Consider the following 22,236-nt stretch of genomic DNA (forward strand, 5'->3'; position numbering starts at 1 on the left):
GATCAAAATGAAGAATGACAATCCAATAAAGCAGTGATACTACGCCAAGAACCCAAAAATTCAAGGGGAAATCAACGCAAAGGTGGACGAGCTTCTCCAAATGGGGTTCATACAGCATTAAAAGAGCCCATACAGCTCCCCCATCGTGATGGTGAAAAAGAAGACAGGCAAGTGGAGACTGTGTGTCGACTGCAGACAGATCAACGCGAAGTCAGTGAAGTATGCCTACCCAATGCCCCTCATAAACTACATCCTGGATCAACTAAGGGAAGCGCGGTACATCAGCAGTTTGTACCTGAAGGATAGATACTGGCAGATCCCACTGGAGGAAAATAGCAGGCAATACACGGCGTTCACGGTACCAGGCAAAGGTCTATTTCAGTGGAGGGTAAAGCCGTTCGGACTCCACTCGGCGTTGGCAACGATTCAGCGGGTATTGGACCAAGTAATTGGTCCCGTGATGTCACCTCACGCAGTCGCTTACCAGGACGACATAATAGTGATCGGTCGCACGCTAGAAGAACACAGGAGAAACCTTAGAGAAGTGTTCCGTCGTCTGAGGGATGCGAACCTGAGGCTGAATCCAGAAAAATGCCAATTCTTTAAGAAGGAACTGATGTACCTGGGACATCGAGTGACCAGCGAGGGAATAGGAACAGATCCGGAAAAAGTAGCCGCCATCGCTGAACTGGAACCGCCATCGACCGTCAAAGAGCTCCGGCAAAACCTAGGAGTAGCGTCGTGGTACCGCCGGCTTGTACCAGATATTTCCGGAATCGTCAAACACCTGAATGACCTGCTGCGCAAAGGCAGCAAGTGGGAGTGTGCACCAGAGCACCAGAGGTGCTAGTATGCCCGGACTTCAGTAGAACGTTCACCCTCCAAACAGATGCCAGTGACTACGGCATCACAGCAATACTAACCCAGGACACCGAACAGGGCGAAAGAGTAAACTCCTGTTCCAGCCGAACACTGAACGGCGCGAAAAAAACTATTTAACAACGGAGAAGGAGTGCTTGGCGATAGACTGGGCGATCCGAAAACTCATGCCATGTCTGGAGGGGTACCACTTGAAGGTAGTAACCGACCACATAGCCCTGAAGTGGCTCAACAGCATCGAAAGCCCTTCAGGAAGGATCACCAAAAGGTCCCTGGGCTACATCAGTACGACTTTGAGATAGCGTACAGAGAGGGTCAACTAAACGTAATGGCCGACGCATTATCAATACAACCACTACCAGAGACGCTACGAGGATTAAAAGAGGCATCGGCGACAGTAGTTTCCGGAGGGTTGTTACGTGGGCATATTAGTACCCGAGTACTGACAAGGACTTGGGCCGAGGGAGAGGCGTCCGATATTCAGGCACCATTTGCCGGCATAAGCTACGTCGTATTCGGGTCGTGGAATCTTGGTAAGCCTCTCTCCTCTCCAACATAACGAGAATAAATATTAAAATAATATTAGTGATAAAGTTTGTCAGTCATCAGTCCACACTGCCCAACAAGCTTAGCTGTCGCTTAATCGCAATACGATCGGGCTGTGTTTTGGCCATATTCCCTCCCCTTCACACATTCGTGTGCCAATGGATCGTCGCGGGCCGCGCAATACAATCCCCTATTGTCAAGGTTGTCCGTCAAAAGTTATGTCATTGTTCTTGACCTACTCCACTCCTCGCGTCAGCACACCCCCTTTGTTAGAGTTCTAGCACACCATGGTTTCCAATTTTTTTTCACATTATAAATTTGTTAGGTAATATATATCTGCGTCCGTTGATTAATTTAATTTAATTGACAATTATTCTGTTAGCGGAGAGTATCGAATTTATCACCTGTGAAGGTGCACACATCAGCAAAATACTTACTATTCACGAATCCAAACGTCGCTCAGAGGGCTCTTGCAATTGTCATATAATTACAAGGCTGATACTCGCCGATGAAAATGTTTATAGTAGTCTATAAAACTGTAGGATACTGCACGAATATTTATATATGTATGTTTATAAGAAAGGAACCGTGTCCCGACAAACTTACACCCTCTGTAAATCCTGGGCGATGAGATCTCGACGCTCCGGATCCTGGGCTTTGGGAAAATATTATATTGGATATATAAATCAAACAAAAACACCTCTTAACGAGGTAAAAAGTAGTGGCGAAAGCGCTCTTAACAAAAATTTCTGATATCAACAATTGTGACGAAAAATGATATTACATTCGATAAAATAAATAAACTATATTAAATTTATGATTTCGGCCCTCAACAGTAAATATTTATTTACCTACACATAAAATTTCTGCTGTAGCGTGCCGAATACATAAATTTAATATAGTTTATTTATTTTATCGAATGTAATATTATTTTTCGTCACAATTGTTGATATCAGAAATTTTTGTTAAGAGCGCTTTCGCCACTACTTTTTACCTCGTTAAGAGGTGTTTTTGTTTGATATCAGAAGTTTTTTTGCTTAAGAGTTTAAGTACCGCAATACCATGACTAAGAGTCGTCCGCATATGGCTTAGCTATTAAAAAACCAAACACACAGATTCGACCCCTAATCTAACCTGAACGCCACCCTAAATTAGGCACAAGTTTTATCGCTTCAATTACCTATTTTAATAGCACAAGTTTGGAATCTCAAGGGCTGTATAGTTTCCGATTCCAAGAGTAATCTGTCGTTTCTTACATTTCCCGCCGAACTAGCGGGTTTTTCCAAAGTTGTAGAACAAATAGATCAAGTTTCCTATTTCGATTAGCTTCATGCAAGTAAAGGACCCTAAAACCATAACAGATTTTCCGTTTGAAAAAATCTAATAAGAACATTGGTTCAAATTGGTATTTTTCTTGTTTATTCCAACAAGTATGAAATATTACGTATACGGAGCTGAAACCAGTTGCACTTTTTATCGCTTAATATCTTCCAAACGGTAATTTTTAGGGCAAAAAGTGTTGTATATTAAAAGTTGAGGAATCTTAAGGGCTATATGATTTAAAATTTAAAAAGAAATCGTTCGACTCAATTTTGAGAAAATAGTCAAAAAGTGGTTTTAATAAATAACTTTTTATCATAACTCTAAATCTATTATATTCATACAATTTTACAATATATAGAGTATTTAGCAAATTAAATTATCTTTTCAGAGATATATAGCACGTTACTGTAGCATTAGCTACTATAAGCATTTTAAATCTGTTTTTTTTTTGATTTTCCGCTAAACTAGCGGGTTTTTCCAAAAGTCGTAGAGCAAACGTTTCCTATTTCAAGCTACTTTATACACCCATAGGGTTTTCGAAACCCTAAAACTAAGATGGGATGCATACAAACCCACAAACAAAGGGACAAACATTTTCATTTTGGGAAGAAGAAGAAAATCTTGTTTTTTGAATTACTTTTGAACGGAACATCGGATTTCAAAAAATGAGGTGTCACGACGCGTATTCTCAGTTAGAATAGAACTAGCTAAAAAGCGGGGGGCTTTTATCCCCACCGTATCCAGCAGCTCCAATTTTCTAAATTTTTACTTTTAAATTTTCACCGCTTTTTCTCCCAAACAAATCTATATTTCGAAAATCTTGGTAAACAATCTTTTTAGTTAGTGCGATACCTTTCGATTGGTGTATCACTCGTTATGATCGGACCATAATTGCAGATTTTCAATTCTGCGGCTATATATAGTAGTTGTCTTCGCACGCTCTCTTGCGCGCTTCGCCACTACGTGTACTGCCGTCCACAGTGATATACGTGCACCAAAATACGACTGTTCTTAAGTATACCAATTCACTTAAACACAATATATATATATATTATGCCAGAGGCATGCGACTTCTTCAACGCACTTTGTCTATTGATTCGGTTGGTTTAAATATATTTCAATGCATGTTTGAATGCTTCCAATATTTTTTTTTTTGATTTTCACTTGTTATCCAATTCTTTGAGGATATTGGTCTTTGGTTATGCATGAGTTCACTTTAGCTTTATATTGCATCAATTCTTTTTCCGACGTATGCTATTGGTCGATACGCCTCTGAACGGATGGTTCCTACAGCTAAACAACTTTCAGGTGTCCTTACTGTTGATGGTGACAGAAAACTCTGTGGACGGCTGTCCCAGGGAAGTCGCCTTCCCTCGAAGCTGTTGGCTTTCGTTAGCAAGACACCCAAATGGATTCTCTCCCTTTCTCTATTTATCTAAGGTCTTTTATACCAGACTAGAGCTTTTACTTGGCTGCGGGTATGGATCGGATAAACTAGGTGTTCCCGCCTAGGATTACTGTGTCTTGATATCTGCTATCTTGGGAGTCAACGGCCGGCTGTTGCCCTTTGCCAGCTACCGGAGTATGGTTACCAATAGGTCGATAGTAGCCGTTGTTTTGGCCACGCGACACCCGAGCATTGCCAAATTGCTTTTTCTTCTGCCTTTACCAGTATTAGTTTGGTTAGTCACATGCACCCCACCCCCTGGCTAAAGATTCGTCGTTGTTTCTCTATGTGAATCTTTGTATGTAGAGGGCGTACGTAACAGGGTGCAGCTGGATCAAGGACATGGGCGAAAAGATAAGGACCCAACCGCAGAAGTACCCGGACTATGTTATGGATGGTGAGACACTGTACAGACACATACCACGCCGAGCAGGCAGTAAAGACGTCACGTCATGGAAGATGTGCGTCCAAAAGTCGCTACGGGAAACAGTGGTGAGGGAAAACCACGACGCACCATCGGCGGGACACGTAGGAAGCCGGGGGACAATTGCACGGTTGGCAGCCCGGTACTACTGGCCAGGCATGCATAGAGATGCCCGAGTCCACGTAAGAAAATGCGAGATTTGAATGCGGTTTAAGCCCAATCAAATGCAGGCGGTCGGGAAGATGTTGACCCAAGTGCCGGAGGAACCATGGGCCACGGTATGTGCAGACTTGGTTGGAGCCCTACCAAGATCTAAGTACGGCAATCAAATGCTGGTCATGATAGACGGATTTTCGAAATAGACGGAACTGATGCTTCAGTGCAGTGCGACAGAAGAGTCGCTCAAGAAGGCGTTTAGGGAGCGCATAATCGCAAGGTACGGGGTCCCGAAGGTGGTCATAACGGAAAACGTAGTACTGTTTGCAAGCCGTATTTTCAAAAGTTTCCTGGCTTAGATGGGTATCAGACAACAATTCACCGCACCATACACACCCCAAGAGAATCCGACCGAATGAGCAAACAGAACAGTCAAGACCATGATTGCGCAACTCGCAGGGCAGAGACGAGAAGTGGCCGGAGATTATGTTAGTAATAATCAAGAGCACATCAGAATCCACCGGCCATACACCGGCGTTTCTTCCCCAGCAGCCTATATGATATGGAAACCCTAGGCACTGGACGAGCTACGGAGACCACGGAGGAAAGCGCCAGCAAGCTGAAGGAGGTTTTTGAGATCGTACGGCGAAATATAGAAAAGGCATTCCAGGACCAAGCCAGACACTATAATCTGAGAAGGAGGCAATGGTCTCCAGCGGTGGGCGACATTGTGTGGGCCAAGGAACATCACCTGTCCAAAGCGGCTGAAGGATTCGCTGCGAAACTAGCCCCGAGGTACGATGGCCCTTTGCAGGTTGTAGATTTCGTCTCTCCGGCGATCTGCGAGCTCAAGCAACAACAAAACGAGCAGACGGCAGATACATTAGATGACTAACAATAGGTCACAAGGACATGGATCAGGATTTCACATTGATCCAGACTGCGAGGCCACAGGATTATGCGTCATTGAACTATTTATATAAAGCGTAGAGAGTTTACTAAGAAGCCCCCGAACATTCTGATAGTGAATTAGGAAATTTAGTTTTTTGAGTTTATATCAGAGCTGGGCGCCGACAAAGAAGTCATGGAAAGGGAGCTATTTTTTTTTATGTATAATAATGGACAATTATATCAGCAGGGCATTATATCATTGGGGCATAGAAGTTTAGAGAACAGCCCATCCGGAACAAGTATTTTAAATGAAGAGTAATCTCTTATCTGTTTAAAATTAAATTTGGTGATGTCAATACCATTTTGATTGGGAAGGGAGAGGTTTGTGACAATATGATGCATCACGTCATTTACTGTTATTGCTGCATTCAACCTAGACACAAAAATAGATTTCCTAGGTACCATGACAGTGAGTGGTACCGGAGAAGAGAGAGCAGGGCCATGGGTGCTTTTCCTAGGGATCATGCTAGTAAGTGGGACAGGAGGAGGTGCAAGGGTATTAGATAGAGGCAGTACAAGGTGCGGCAGAGCTCCGGAAGTGGCAACAGCCGGTGAACGGTTTGTAGGCCTTAATGACTCAGGCGAAACTACAGTCCCCGAATCTGGCAGCGATTGCCCCATGGCGTCGATCGTTGATGACTCAATCCCATTGGGATCATCCTCATCGCACGACACATAGCCTGCAGTGGGGCTGGGAAGAGAGAGGTTGGTCGAGAGATCTGGAACATGTAAAGAGACATTAGGCAGACTACGATTTATATTTAATGAAGATTGACTTAGAAGAATCCGACCTTTAAAGTTGGAGTCGCAGACATTAAATCGACTTAAAAAGTCCGTAAATCCAGCACGTAATGCCTGGAACTCCAGCTCCGTTTGCCTCATAAATGCTCTTATATCAATTTTGATATGTAGGCATGTAGGGCACGTCCAGTCCAGGTTAGCATTAGATCTAGTGCGATCAGCAATTTGGGCAGCACTATGCCCAAAGTCTGCACATTTTGCGTGCGCAATGTTCTCACATAACCAGAAACTAACAATTGGCTGCCGAGTAGTGATTTTACCAACAAATTGGCAACCAACAACACAGCAGGCAGACATTGTTTACAAGTTGAGGGCAGTTAAATGTAGAATGTAGAAAAAGTAGAAAAAGTAGGAAGCTTTAGATGAGTGCCAAGAAACAGCTGTGTGGCTTTGCAAAACGCAGAGGAGAGATAAGAAAAGAGAGCGATTGGACCAATTCAGCAAAGACCCGTTAACTCGAAAATGAGAGCCGGCGACTGAAGTTGGGAGAATGTAGCAGAGCGAACGGTGCGAGAGAGCGCCAAAACAACAATGTAAATAAGAAACATCAACAATGCACAAAGCACCCGCGTCGTTAACTATTATCCAATATAATAATAAAGAGAATGGTTTTAACACAAATAACTAATTTGCATGCAAACGGCGGCCTCAACCGAGTTGAAAATGTAAACTTTGGGAATATATCAGACCGGTAATTTAGACACTAGGCGAATAAATGTAGGAGCAAATATAAAACGCGTCCGTGTACAACAGAGACCGAATTCGAATTGATACTACAGCGTTCCTGGAAACAGATCTGGCAGTCTTCAGCACAATGACGGGAACATCGAATATGGCAGAGCACCAGATCAAAATGAAGAATGACAATCCAATAAAGCAGTGATACTACGCCAAGAACCCAAAAATTCAAGGGGAAATCAACGCAAAGGTGGACGAGCTTCTCCAAATGGGGTTCATACAGCATTAAAAGAGCCCATACAGCTCCCCCATCGTGATGGTGAAAAAGAAGACAGGCAAGTGGAGACTGTGTGTCGACTGCAGACAGACCAACGCGAAGTCAGTGAAGTATGCCTACCCAATGCCCCTCATAAACTACATCCTGGATCAACTAAGGGAAGCGCGGTACATCAGCAGTTTGTACCTGAAGGATAGATACTGGCAGATCCCACTGGAGGAAAATAGCAGGCAATACACGGCGTTCACGGTACCAGGCAAAGGTCTATTTCAGTGGAGGGTAAAGCCGTTCGGACTCCACTCGGCGTTGGCAACGATTCAGCGGGTATTGGACCAAGTAATTGGCCCCGTGATGTCACCTCACGCATTCGCTTACCAGGACGACATAATAGTGATCGGTCGCACGCTAGAAGAACACAGGAGAAACCTTAGAGAAGTGTTCCGTCGTCTGAGGGATGCGAACCTGAGGCTGAATCCAGAAAAATGCCAATTCTTTAAGAAGGAACTGATGTACCTGGGACATCGAGTGACCAGCGAGGGAATAGGAACAGATCCGGAAAAAGTAGCCGCCATCGCTGAACTGGAACCGCCATCGACCGTCAAAGAGCTCCGGCAAAACCTAGGAGTAGCGTCGTGGTACCGCCGGCTTGTACCAGATATTTCCAGAATCGTCAAACACCTGAATGACCTGCTGCGCAAAGGCAGCAAGTGGGAGTGTGCACCAGAGCACCAGAGGTGCTAGTATGCCCGGACTTCAGTAGAACGTTCACCCTCCAAACAGATGCCAGTGACTACGGCATCACAGCAATACTAACCCAGGACACCGAACAGGGCGAAAGAGTAAACTCCTGTTCCAGCCGAACACTGAACGGCGCGAAAAAAACTATTTAACAACGGAGAAGGAGTGCTTGGCGATAGTCTGGGCGATCCGAAAACTCATGCCATGTCTGGAGGGGTACCACTTGAAGGTAGTAACCGACCACATAGCCCTGAAGTGGCTCAACAGCATCGAAAGCCCTTCAGGAAGGATCACCAAAAGGTCCCTGGGCTACATCAGTACGACTTTGAGATAGCGTACAGAGAGGGTCAACTAAACGTAATGGCCGACGCATTATCAATACAACCACTACCAGAGACGCTACGAGGATTAAAAGAGGCATCGGCGACAGTATTTTCCGGAGGGTTGTTACGTGGGCATATTAGTACCCGAGTACTGACAAGGACTTGGGCCGAGGGAGAGGCGTCCGATATTCAGGCACCATTTGCCGGCATAAGCTACGTCGTATTCGGGTCGTGGAATCTTGGTAAGCCTCTCTCCTCTCCAACATAACGAGAATAAATATTAAAATAATATTAGTGATAAAGTTTGTCAGTCATCAGTCCACACTGCCCAACAAGCTTAGCTGTCGCTTGATCGCAATACGATCGGGCTGTGTTTTGGCCATATTCCCTCCCCTTCACACATTCGTGTGCCAATGGATCGTCGCGGGCCGCGCAATACAATCCCCTATTGTCAAGGTTGTCCGTCAAAAGTTATGTCATTGTTCTTGACCTACTCCACTCCTCGCGTCAGCACACCCCCTTTGTTAGAGTTCTAGCACACCATGGTTTCCAATTTTTTTTCACATTATAAATTTGTTAGGTAATATATATCTGCGTCCGTTGATTAATTTAATTTAATTGACAATTATTCTGTTAGCGGAGAGTATCGAATTTATCACCTGTGAAGGTGCACACATCAGCAAAATACTTACTATTCACGACTACAAACGTCGCTCAGAGGGCTCTTGCAATTGTCATATAATTACAAGGCTGATACTCGCCGATGAAAATGTTTATAGTAGTCTTTAAAACTGTAGGATACTGCACGAATATTTATATATGTATGTTTATAAGAAAGGAACCGTGTCCCGACAAACTTACCCCCTCTGTAAATCCTGGGCGATGAGATCTCGACGCTCCGGATCCTGGGCTTTGGGAAAATATTATATTGGATATATAAATCAAACAAAAACACCTCTTAACGAGGTAAAAAGTAGTGGCGAAAGCGCTCTTAACAAAAATTTCTGATATCAACAATTGTGACGAAAAATGATATTACATTCGATAAAATAAATAAACTATATTAAATTTATGATTTCGGCCCTCAACAGTAAATATTTATTTACCTACACATAAAATTTCTGCTGTAGCGTGCCGAATACATAAATTTAATATAGTTTATTTATTTTATCGAATGTAATATTATTTTTCGTCACAATTGTTGATATCAGAAATTTTTGTTAAGAGCGCTTTCGCCACTACTTTTTACCTCGTTAAGAGGTGTTTTTGTTTGATATCAGAAGTTTTTTTGCTTAAGGATTCGCTGCGAAACTAGCCCCGAGGTACGATGGCCCTTTGCAGGTTGTAGATTTCGTCTCTCCGGCGATCTGCAAGCTCAAGCAACAACAAAACGAGCAGACGGCAGATACATTAGATGACTAACAATAGGTCACAAGGACATGGATAAGGATTTCACATTGATCCAGACTGCGAGGCCACAGGATTATGCGTCAGGCCTAAGCGAGAGTCATCCTCACGCCACGCAGAAAGGACAATCATAAGGATAGGTCATAAGGACATGGATAAGGATTTCACATTGATCGAGACTGCGAGGCCACAGGATTATGCGTCAGGCCTAAGCGAGAGTCATCCACACGCCACGCAGAAAGGGCAATCATAAGGATAGGTCACAAGGACGTGGATAAGGATGGTTGGTGATCCCGACCGAGAGGCAACAGGTTCCAGCGCCGGGCGCGAGTCAGAGTCAACCGATCACGCCACGGAGATACGGTATCCGGAGATACTATACGGAATGCGCCGGACAAGTCGTCTAGTTGTTACCCTAGGAAAGGGGGGGACAGTGGAGAATTAGATCCACACCGTATCCGACTGGTCACAAAAGACAGAAACACGCATCGCACCAACAGTTAACAGAAAAAAAAACAGGGGCAAACCCTGGAATGAAAGAGAAGTAAATGCCGGTTCAACCAAAAGTGCAACTCACCACGGGCAGAAACGCCCTGCTGTAAACGAAGGCAAAACGCTATTCAAAACCGCTGGGGCCATTGTGCTTTGGATCAAGAACAACGAACGACATAGGCTGGTTGGAGCTGAGAAAAACTGGAAAAGAAAGACAAATCAACCAAAAGCTGTGCGGGCAGATCGGAAGTTGCAAAATCACCATGAGCCAGGGAAGGGGGCGCCTCGATAGGCGATCGATTGGCACTGGACGATAGTGCGATCGATGAGCACACGCAAAATGGAAATATCGGCAAAAGGTAAAAATATCACAACGGGCAGGTGGCAACGCTTCACAGTCGGTATCGGTAGTCGATGAAACATCGATCACGCACGGCTAGTGTGACCAAAAAGCGGAACCATGGAAAGGATTAGGACGCCGCAATGAGCAGCGAGCTGGGGATCGATAGCCCATGAGTATCGATGTCCCAGTGGAAACATGTGAAATATCGGCGCGGAAGATTTGAAGTTGCAACGAGGAGGATGACCAGCGCTGTAGAAACTCAATGGAGTTAAAAGCGTCGACGGAGCATCGATTGAGTAACGAGGGAGCGCCGCGGGAATCGGCAGGAGCATCCAAGGTCTCGAAGGCTAGGATACGCAAGGAAACGCCGGAGAGTAGGAACAAGCTTTTAAATTTTTCCCGAAGTAAAGTAACCCCCCACAAATCTGAGCAGCAGCAACAACAGATGGCCGGCTGGTAAGCGGCGAGAAGCGGTTGGAGAAGAAGAAAGTTTGGCGACCAATGTGGAAGAATAAGAGACTTCGGAGACCAATGTGGGAGAATAAGTGAGTTTGGAGACCAAGGATGGAGAATAAAATAGTTTAGAGACCAGGGATGGAGTATGAGAGAGTTTGGAGACCAAGGAGCGGAGAATAAGACAGTGGAGACTTGGCGGGCAGTAGAAGTGTCAAGTCTCGGCAGCAGAGCGGCACACAGGCGTGCCACATGCATCACGGGAACCAGCGGACGGCAGCAGTGGGCAGAACCTCGGTTGGAAGCTGTGCGTAAAGGACAAGTGGGTCAAACTGGATTCACGGACTTTGGACCCAGAGTGGAGAGATTCAGCGGGCCGTGCGAAAAAGGGAAATAACGGTTACCGGAGGCCCTATATAAAGCCGCAGGGCGTTGGCAGCGAATAATCAGTCGATCACGAGGAGACAAAAACTGAAAGGAGCAGAGGCGCCCACTTAGAGCATGCCCGGCCCAAGCATCATCAACGAACGCATGGACAACTTGCAAAAAGAGGCCCGCAGGAGACCCAGCCAGTCGGACTATGCAAAGGTCGCTTAACAGGTCCGAGAATGGTCGTTCAGGTTCGACGGGGCTTTAAAACCATTTGAGTTCCTGGACCAGGTAGAATGGTTCGCCACACGTACGTCTTGGATTTAGATATGGTCCCCCGAGCGATGCCGGAATTGTTTAAGGGAAGGGTGTTCAGGCCCACTGTCCGGCGAATCTGGACTGGCCTCGCTATCCAGCTGCACCGCTCTACCGCTCTCCCGCTCTATCGCGCTCCCGCTCTCCTGCGCTCTTCCTAGCTCCCTCCATGAAGTCTCCGCTGCGCTTTGGAGCGCAGAGCGGAGCTTAGACTAAATTAGTTCGATTCTGGAGTTAAAAGTGAATAAACCGCGGTCGCACCCCCGCCTACTTTCAAAGTTCATTTTTTCCCGAGTACTTATTTTCGATCAAGGGGCAATACGCGTTCGAGTGGTTTCTCCTCTACATCTTCCGCAGCACCAGCAGCAAACCGCACCACCAGCAAACCACCGAAGCCCAGGGCAGCAGCCCGCCGACGCCGCCAGTTTCCCGCCGTCGCCTCCCACGCCATTCCGTCAGCGCCACCACGATACCCCGCTACCCCCCGGCTAACACTTTGATGCATTCGAGCCGATAAGATAAGTAAAGCTTTTAATATATATGATGGACGTTGATGCACTACAAGCAGTACAAACAAGTGGCCCAACGACACCAAGCACGTGCTTGTTACGCGCGGGGCCCTTTTATCAATTTGGGCAAAAAATACGAGTTCGCGAGGAAGATACAAAAAACAAATAGAGACGGGACACAAATGAAAATAAAAGAAGCATCTAAGAATGAAGCAAATGAGTTAAAATATTAGTTTTTAATACCGGGATAGAAGTTGAAGTGCAAATTAAATGATAAAGGTTGTTATAATTATTACATAGAACGCGAAAGGGCTCGTGCAGACAAAAATTAGATGTACATCGTGGCAAATTTAGGGGATAATAATTTCGTGTTAGTCTAACAGGAACATTGAAAGTTAGGCGGTTTACAAGTTCTACAGAATCAATATCACCTCTTATAAGATTTTGCATAAAAATAGTACCAAGCATTGTTCTACGATTTGCAAGGGTAGGTAAATTAAGCAATAGTAATCTACTCTGATAGGAAGGTAGCCTTATGTTTTGATCCCAGTTCAAACTACGAAGGGCAAAAAGAAGAAATTTTTTTTGTACCGACTCAATACGGTCAATATGCACTTGGTATTGTGGACTCCAAACCGAAGAACAATATTCCAAAATAGGACGGACAAGGGAGGTAAATAATAATTTGGTTGTATAAGGGTCATCAAATTCTTTTGACCAACGCTTTATAAACCCAAGAACACTCATGGCCTTGCTGACAGTGGACATTACGTGGCAGTCAAATTTAAGTTTTGGGTCCAGAAGAACGCCTAAGTCATTAACTGAATATATACGGTCGAGTGGCGTATTTTGAAGAGAGTAACTAACAAAAGTAGGAGTACCTCTATGAAAAGTCATAACGTTGCATTTAAGGCAGTTCAAATTTAAAAGGTTATACTCACACCATCCCTGAAAACAATCAATATCTGACTGTAAGTTGAAACCCGACGCTATATCATTATGTGATAAACAAAGCTTAACATCATCAGCATACATTAGTACACGAGAGTGTGTTATGATAGAGGGAAGATCGTTAATAAACAAAGTAATTGCCGGTCTGCAGTCAGCCACTCGAAAATATAATTCGTTTGACTTTCTGTACGATTTGTCCAAAATCCTAGTCCGATTAAATCCGACAACGGCAATTAAAAATTACTTCGCCATTTTTTTCTTCGATGTTCCTTTTGCTACGTGCGGCCATATTGCCAATTTTTTCCGACTCCTTTTTTTTAATTGCATTTGGCCGCTCATCCATACTTACATACACATATACAAAATCGAGAAAAAAATTCCAAGCTTAGAAAAAATTGTGCAAATATAAGCCAAGCGCATACAGTGAGAATTATTAAATTTTTAGTGTTCTGCCAATTCAGGCCCCCAAAACTTTTCAAGATTTTTCTCACTGTATATCCGCAGCCGCTAAAATACTTGCACATATTTTTTCGTTTTTCCAAATACAGTCCACACACAATAAATCGAAAACTTCCACAACAACACATACCCCGCCGGCAATAATTATTTAATAAATTTAAAACCGGCGAAAATTACATATATGCATATATCTACATACATACAAATACCTACTGTTCAGTTGTGACGCCGTGCAAAAAAAGCTCTGTACGGCTGTCATTGTAAGAGGGGCTCTTGGGAGTGATTAAACGACTGAAGTTCAAATATAACATTTTAGCCTTTAATTCTATAGCTTATAATGTGTACACTTCACTCTTCTTCATTAATTAACTTTAACAAAATAATGGGTCGCAATGGACAGCAAAAATAAAAGAAGACAATGTTGTTCCGGTCGCTGAAGCTTGTAGTTCTCACTGCCCTTCTCCCTCGTTCGTCGGGTTGCCAGATCTCCTGACCTTCGTCTTCAGTTGGCAGGGCGATCAGCTGTGCATACGAACCAAGTACCGTGGGACTGAACATGCCGCCCGCCAATGCGAAATCCGCGTGATACATGTGTTGTTCAGGATTCTGGATCTAACTTCCCTTGTACTCGTAGCGGCGAAGACAAAGAGAAAGAGAAATGACATACGGATGCAATTGATTATCAAGGGAGCAATAGCTGGTTCATATTAGCATGAGATCGGCAGGCGACAAAGCTTGGAGATGGAGCGTTTTTGACTGCCTGATTTTGTTTTCAGTGTTACAACTCGAACGAGTGAATCCTCTCCAGGATGGAGACTGGTAATTCTACCGAGCGACCATTGCGATGGAGGCAGTTGATCGTCCTTCATGAGTACTAATTCGTTGATTTTAAAATTCTCCTTTTCCTGACACCATTTTGGGCGAGTTTGAAGATGGGACAGCCAATCTCGGCTCCATTGCGTCCAAAACTGACGGATCAAATTTTGATGAGACAGAAATTGCTCACGGAACGACGAGTTTTGAGGGCGACAATGGGCAGGTGCGAGCAGGGTGTCACCAATGAGAAAATGTGCCGGCGTGAGAGCTTCTAAGTCGTCTGGATCAGCTGTTAGCGGACAAAGTGGCCGAGAGTTTAGGCAAGCTTCAATCCGGATGAGCACCGTTGCGAGTTCCTCATAAGTCTGCTTGTGACTTCCGACAGTCCTCTTCAGGTGATGCTTGACGGACTTGACCCCAGCCTCCCAAAGGCCTCCGAAATTGGGAGAGTATGGCGGAGTGAAATGCCATGTAGGGCACGTAGCGTGGTCGCGATCCGCCTGTTGTGCGCTTGCTAATAACTTATTGGCGCCAACGAAATTTGTTCCGTTGTCGCTATACATATGTTGAACTGGTCCTCGGCGACCCGTAAAACGAGAAAATGCTAGTAGGAAGTGTTCCGACGAGAGTCCGGTAACCGCTTCTAGGTGAACTGCCTTCGTAGCCAAGCAGACGAAAATAGCAATGTATGAAGCCGTGCTGCCTGGATTTCGATTGCCCCGGTATAATCGACGCCGGTCGCAACGAATGGGCGGTTTGGTGGGTTGACTCTGTGCACCGGCAGGTCGCCCATCAATTGACTTCCGATGCTAGGTGACGCGCGGAAGCACGTGATGCATTTTCGAAGGATTGTTCGGACGGCTTGTCTTCCATTTGGAATCCAGAACTTGTACCTCGTGTGGGCTAAAGTAAGATGAGCGCCGCCGTGCAGGGTAGCTTGATGGGAGTTCTGAATTACCAGCTCTGTAAAGAAATGACGCTGCGGTAAGATGATTGGATGTTTGCGATCGAAAGAAAGGTTGGAATGTTTGAGACGACCGCGAACGCGTAAGATGCCGTCGTCAAGAAAGGGAGTGAGATTTCTTAGGGTGCTCTTCGGAGGCAGAGGATTTTCTGCGAGGATTGCGCGCATGTCGGACTGAAAGGTTTCTGCTTGTACTATTTTCACGACGCAGCGAAGTGCATTGTCCAGTTCCTCTGGCGACAGCTGACTGTAAGATCTGGTTTTCTTCGATTGAGCGTTGTGACAAAAGCGCAGTATGTATGCTATGACTCTAACGAGTTTGGAAAGAAAAAGTAGAAAAAGTAGGAAGCTTTAGATGAGTGCCAAGAAACAGCTGTGTGGCTTTGCAAAACGCAGAGGAGAGATAAGAAAAGAGAGCGATTGGACCAATTCAGCAAAGACCCGTTAACTCGAAAATGAGAGCCGGCGACTGAAGTTGGGAGAATGTAGCAGAGCGAACGGTGCGAGAGAGCGCCAAAACAACAATGTAAATAAAAAACATCAACAATGCACAAAGCACCCGCGTCGTTAACTATTATCCAATATAATAATAAAGAGAATGGTTTTAACACAAATAACTAATTTGCATGCAAACGGCGGCCTCAACCGAGTTGAAAATGTAAACTTTGGGAATATATCAGACCGGTAATTTAGACACTAGGCGAATAAATGTAGGAGCAAATATAAAACGCGTCCGTGTACAACAGAGACCGAATTCGAATTGATACTACAGCGTTCCTGGAAACAGATCTGGCAGTCTTCAGCACAATGACGGGAACATCGAATATGGCAGAGCACCAGATCAAAATGAAGAATGACAATCCAATAAAGCAGTGATACTACGCCAAGAACCCAAAAATTCAAGGGGAAATCAACGCAAAGGTGGACGAGCTTCTCCAAATGGGGTTCATACAGCATTAAAAGAGCCCATACAGCTCCCCCATCGTGATGGTGAAAAAGAAGACAGGCAAGTGGAGACTGTGTGTCGACTGCAGACAGACCAACGCGAAGTCAGTGAAGTATGCCTACCCAATGCCCCTCATAAACTACATCCTGGATCAACTAAGGGAAGCGCGGTACATCAGCAGTTTGTACCTGAAGGATAGATACTGGCAGATCCCACTGGAGGAAAATAGCAGGCAATACACGGCGTTCACGGTACCAGGCAAAGGTCTATTTCAGTGGAGGGTAAAGCCGTTCGGACTCCACTCGGCGTTGGCAACGATTCAGCGGGTATTGGACCAAGTAATTGGCCCCGTGATGTCACCTCACGCATTCGCTTACCAGGACGACATAATAGTGATCGGTCGCACGCTAGAAGAACACAGGAGAAACCTTAGAGAAGTGTTCCGTCGTCTGAGGGATGCGAACCTGAGGCTGAATCCAGAAAAATGCCAATTCTTTAAGAAGGAACTGATGTACCTGGGACATCGAGTGACCAGCGAGGGAATAGGAACAGATCCGGAAAAAGTAGCCGCCATCGCTGAACTGGAACCGCCATCGACCGTCAAAGAGCTCCGGCAAAACCTAGGAGTAGCGTCGTGGTACCGCCGGCTTGTACCAGATATTTCCAGAATCGTCAAACACCTGAATGACCTGCTGCGCAAAGGCAGCAAGTGGGAGTGTGCACCAGAGCACCAGAGGTGCTAGTATGCCCGGACTTCAGTAGAACGTTCACCCTCCAAACAGATGCCAGTGACTACGGCATCACAGCAATACTAACCCAGGACACCGAACAGGGCGAAAGAGTAAACTCCTGTTCCAGCCGAACACTGAACGGCGCGAAAAAAAACTATTTAACAACGGAGAAGGAGTGCTTGGCGATAGTCTGGGCGATCCGAAAACTCATGCCATGTCTGGAGGGGTACCACTTGAAGGTAGTAACCGACCACATAGCCCTGAAGTGGCTCAACAGCATCGAAAGCCCTTCAGGAAGGATCACCAAAAGGTCCCTGGGCTACATCAGTACGACTTTGAGATAGCGTACAGAGAGGGTCAACTAAACGTAATGGCCGACGCATTATCAATACAACCACTACCAGAGACGCTACGAGGATTAAAAGAGGCATCGGCGACAGTAGTTTGCGGAGGGTTGTTACGTGGGCATATTAGTACCCGAGTACTGACAAGGACTTGGGCCGAGGGAGAGGCGTCCGATATTCAGGCACCATTTGCCGGCATAAGCTACGTCGTATTCGGGTCGTGGAATCTTGGTAAGCCTCTCTCCTCTCCAACATAACGAGAATAAATATTAAAATAATATTAGTGATAAAGTTTGTCAGTCATCAGTCCACACTGCCCAACAAGCTTAGCTGTCGCTTGATCGCAATACGATCGGGCTGTGTTTTGGCCATATTCCCTCCCCTTCACACATTCGTGTGCCAATGGATCGTCGCGGGCCGCGCAATACAATCCCCTATTGTCAAGGTTGTCCGTCAAAAGTTATGTCATTGTTCTTGACCTACTCCACTCCTCGCGTCAGCACACCCCCTTTGTTAGAGTTCTAGCACACCATGGTTTCCAATTTTTTTTCACATTATAAATTTGTTAGGTAATATATATCTGCGTCCGTTGATTAATTTAATTTAATTGACATTATTCTGTTAGCGGAGAGTATCGAATTTATCACCTGTGAAGGTGCACACATCAGCAAAATACTTACTATTCACGACTACAAACGTCGCTCAGAGGGCTCTTGCAATTGTCATATAATTACAAGGCTGATACTCGCCGATGAAAATGTTTATAGTAGTCTATAAAACTGTAGGATACTGCACGAATATTTATATATGTATGTTTATAAGAAAGGAACCGTGTCCCGACAAACTTACCCCCTCTGTAAATCCTGGGCGATGAGATCTCGACGCTCCGGATCCTGGGCTTTGGGAAAATATTATATTGGATATATAAATCAAACAAAAACACCTCTTAACGAGGTAAAAAGTAGTGGCGAAAGCGCTCTTAACAAAAATTTCTGATATCAACAATTGTGACGAAAAATGATATTACATTCGATAAAATAAATAAACTATATTAAATTTATGATTTCGGCCCTCAACAGTAAATATTTATTTACCTACACATAAAATTTCTGCTGTAGCGTGCCGAATACATAAATTTAATATAGTTTATTTATTTTATCGAATGTAATATTATTTTTCGTCACAATTGTTGATATCAGAAATTTTTGTTAAGAGCGCTTTCGCCACTACTTTTTACCTCGTTAAGAGGTGTTTTTGTTTGATATCAGAGGTTTTTTTGCTTAAGGATTCGCTGCGAAACTAGCCCCGAGGTACGATGGCCCTTTGCAGGTTGTAGATTTCGTCTCTCCGGCGATCTGCGAGCTCAAGCAACAACAAAACGAGCAGACGGCAGATACATTAGATGACTAACAATAGGTCACAAGGACATGGATAAGGATTTCACATTGATCCAGACTGCGAGGCCACAGGATTATGCGTCAGGCCTAAGCGAGAGTCATCCTCACGCCACGCAGAAAGGACAATCATAAGGATAGGTCATAAGGACATGGATAAGGATTTCACATTGATCGAGACTGCGAGGCCACAGGATTATGCGTCAGACCTAAGCGAGAGTCATCCACACGCCACGCAGAAAGGGCAATCATAAGGATAGGTCACAAGGACGTGGATAAGGATGGTTGGTGATCCCGACCGAGAGGCAACAGGTTCCAGCGCCGGGCGCGAGTCAGAGTCAACCGATCACGCCACGGAGATACGGTATCCGGAGATACTATACGGAATGCGCCGGACAAGTCGTCTAGTTGTTACCCTAGGAAAGGGGGGGACAGTGGAGAATTAGATCCACACCGTATCCGACTGGTCACAAAAGACAGAAACACGCATCGCACCAACAGTTAACAGAAAAAAAAACAGGGGCAAACCCTGGAATGAAAGAGAAGTAAATGCCGGTTCAACCAAAAGTGCAACTCACCACGGGCAGAAACGCCCTGCTGTAAACGAAGGCAAAACGCTATTCAAAACCGCTGGGGCCATTGTGCTTTGGATCAAGAACAACGAACGACATAGGCTGGTTGGAGCTGAGAAAAACTGGAAAAGAAAGACAAATCAACCAAAAGCTGTGCGGGCAGATCGGAAGTTGCAAAATCACCATGAGCCAGGGAAGGGGGCGCCTCGATAGGCGATCGATTGGCACTGGACGATAGTGCGATCGATGAGCACACGCAAAATGGAAATATCGGCAAAAGGTAAAAATATCACAACGGGCAGGTGGCAACGCTTCACAGTCGGTATCGGTAGTCGATGAAACATCGATCACGCACGGCTAGTGTGACCAAAAAGCGGAACCATGGAAAGGATTAGGACGCCGCAATGAGCAGCGAGCTGGGGATCGATAGCCCATGAGTATCGATGTCCCAGTGGAAACATGTGAAATATCGGCGCGGAAGATTTGAAGTTGCAACGAGGAGGATGACCAGCGCTGTAGAAACTCAATGGAGTTAAAAGCGTCGACGGAGCATCGATTGAGTAACGAGGGAGCGCCGCGGGAATCGGCAGGAGCATCCAAGGTCTCGAAGGCTAGGATACGCAAGGAAACGCCGGAGAGTAGGAACAAGCTTTTAAATTTTTCCCGAAGTAAAGTAACCCCCCACAAATCTGAGCAGCAGCAACAACAGATGGCCGGCTGGTAAGCGGCGAGAAGCGGTTGGAGAAGAAGAAAGTTTGGCGACCAATGTGGAAGAATAAGAGACTTCGGAGACCAATGTGGGAGAATAAGTGAGTTTGGAGACCAAGGATGGAGAATAAAATAGTTTAGAGACCAGGGATGGAGTATGAGAGAGTTTGGAGACCAAGGAGCGGAGAATAAGACAGTGGAGACTTGGCGGGCAGTAGAAGTGTCAAGTCTCGGCAGCAGAGCCGCACACAGGCGTGCCACATGCATCACGGGAACCAGCGGACGGCAGCAGTGGGCAGAACCTCGGTTGGAAGCTGTGCGTAAAGGACAAGTGGGTCAAACTGGATTCACGGACTTTGGACCCAGAGTGGAGAGATTCAGCGGGCCGTGCGAAAAAGGGAAATAACGGTTACCGGAGGCCCTATATAAAGCCGTAGGGCGTTGGCAGCGAATAATCAGTCGATCACGAGGAGACAAAAACTGAAAGGAGCAGAGGCGCCCACTTAGAGCATGCCCGGCCCAAGCATCATCAACGAACGCATGGACAGCTTGCAAAAAGAGGCCCGCAGGAGACCCAGCCAGTCGGACTATGCAAAGGTCGCTTAACAGGTCCGAGAATGGTCGTTCAGGTTCGACGGGGCTTTAAAACCATTTGAGTTCCTGGACCAGGTAGAATGGTTCGCCACACGTACGTCTTGGATTTAGATATGGTCCCCCGAGCGATGCCGGAATTGTTTAAGGGAAGGGTGTTCAGGCCCACTGTCCGGCGAATCTGGACTGGCCTCGCTATCCAGCTGCACCGCTCTACCGCTCTCCCGCTCTATCGCGCTCCCGCTCTCCTGCGCTCTTCCTAGCTCCCTCCATGAAGTCTCCGCTGCGCTTTGGAGCGCAGAGCGGAGCTTAGACTAAATTAGTTCGATTCTGGAGTTAAAAGTGAATAAACCGCGGTCGCACCCCCGCCTACTTTCAAAGTTCATTTTTTCCCGAGTACTTATTTTCGATCAAGGGGCAATACGCGTTCGAGTGGTTTCTCCTCTACATCTTCCGCAGCACCAGCAGCAAACCGCACCACCAGCAAACCACCGAAGCCCAGGGCAGCAGCCCGCCGACGCCGCCAGTTTCCCGCCGTCGCCTCCCACGCCATTCCGTCAGCGCCACCACGATACCCCGCTACCCCCCGGCTAACACTTTGATGCATTCGAGCCGATAAGATAAGTAAAGCTTTTAATATATATGATGGACGTTGATGCACTACAAGCAGTACAAACAAGTGGCCCAACGACACCAAGCACGTGCTTGTTACGCGCGGGGCCCTTTTATCAATTTGGGCAAAAAATACGAGTTCGCGAGGAAGATACAAAAAAAAAATAGAGACGGGACACAAATGAAAATAAAAGAAGCATCTAAGAATGAAGCAAATGAGTTTAAATATTAGTTTTTAATACCGGGATAGAAGTTGAAGTGCAAATTAAATGATAAAGGTTGTTATAATTATTACATAGAACGCGAAAGGGCTCGTGCAGACAAAAATTAGATGTACATCGTGGCAAATTTAGGGGATAATAATTTCGTGTTAGTCTAACAGGAACATTGAAAGTTAGGCGGTTTACAAGTTCTACAGAATCAATATCACCTCTTATAAGATTTTGCATAAAAATAGTACCAAGCATTGTTCTACGATTTGCAAGGGTAGGTAAATTAAGCAATAGTAATATACTCTGATAGGAAGGTAGCCTTATGTTTTGATCCCAGTTCAAACTACGAAGGGCAAAAAGAAGAAATTTTTTTTGTACCGACTCAATACGGTCAATATGCACTTGGTATTGTGGACTCCAAACCGAAGAACAATATTCCAAAATAGGACGGACAAGGGAGGTAAATAATAATTTGGTTGTATAAGGGTCATCAAATTCTTTTGAC

General features: G+C 45.4%; 2 protein-coding genes across 2 annotated transcripts; one reads left to right on the forward strand and one right to left on the reverse strand.

Moving 5' to 3' along the window:
• The first annotated feature begins 232 nt into the window (after positions 1-232).
• On the forward strand, positions 233-5,670 carry LOC139355136 (uncharacterized). The gene is made up of 6 exons (XM_070999472.1): positions 233-618; positions 810-948; positions 4,502-4,801; positions 4,982-5,055; positions 5,325-5,493; positions 5,590-5,670. The coding sequence occupies exons 1-6, from the start codon at positions 233-235 to the stop codon at positions 5,668-5,670; spliced, it is 1,149 nt and encodes a 382-aa protein (XP_070855573.1).
• An 8,878-nt stretch (positions 5,671-14,548) lies between these two features.
• On the reverse strand, positions 14,549-15,220 carry LOC139355137 (uncharacterized). The gene has a single exon (XM_070999473.1). The coding sequence runs from the start codon at positions 15,218-15,220 to the stop codon at positions 14,549-14,551; it is 672 nt and encodes a 223-aa protein (XP_070855574.1).
• Positions 15,221-22,236: the final 7,016 nt, after the last annotated feature.

This window comes from Drosophila suzukii, unplaced genomic scaffold (genome assembly GCF_043229965.1).
Source record: "Drosophila suzukii unplaced genomic scaffold, CBGP_Dsuzu_IsoJpt1.0 scf_9, whole genome shotgun sequence".
NCBI classification, from domain to species: domain Eukaryota; kingdom Metazoa; phylum Arthropoda; class Insecta; order Diptera; family Drosophilidae; genus Drosophila; species Drosophila suzukii.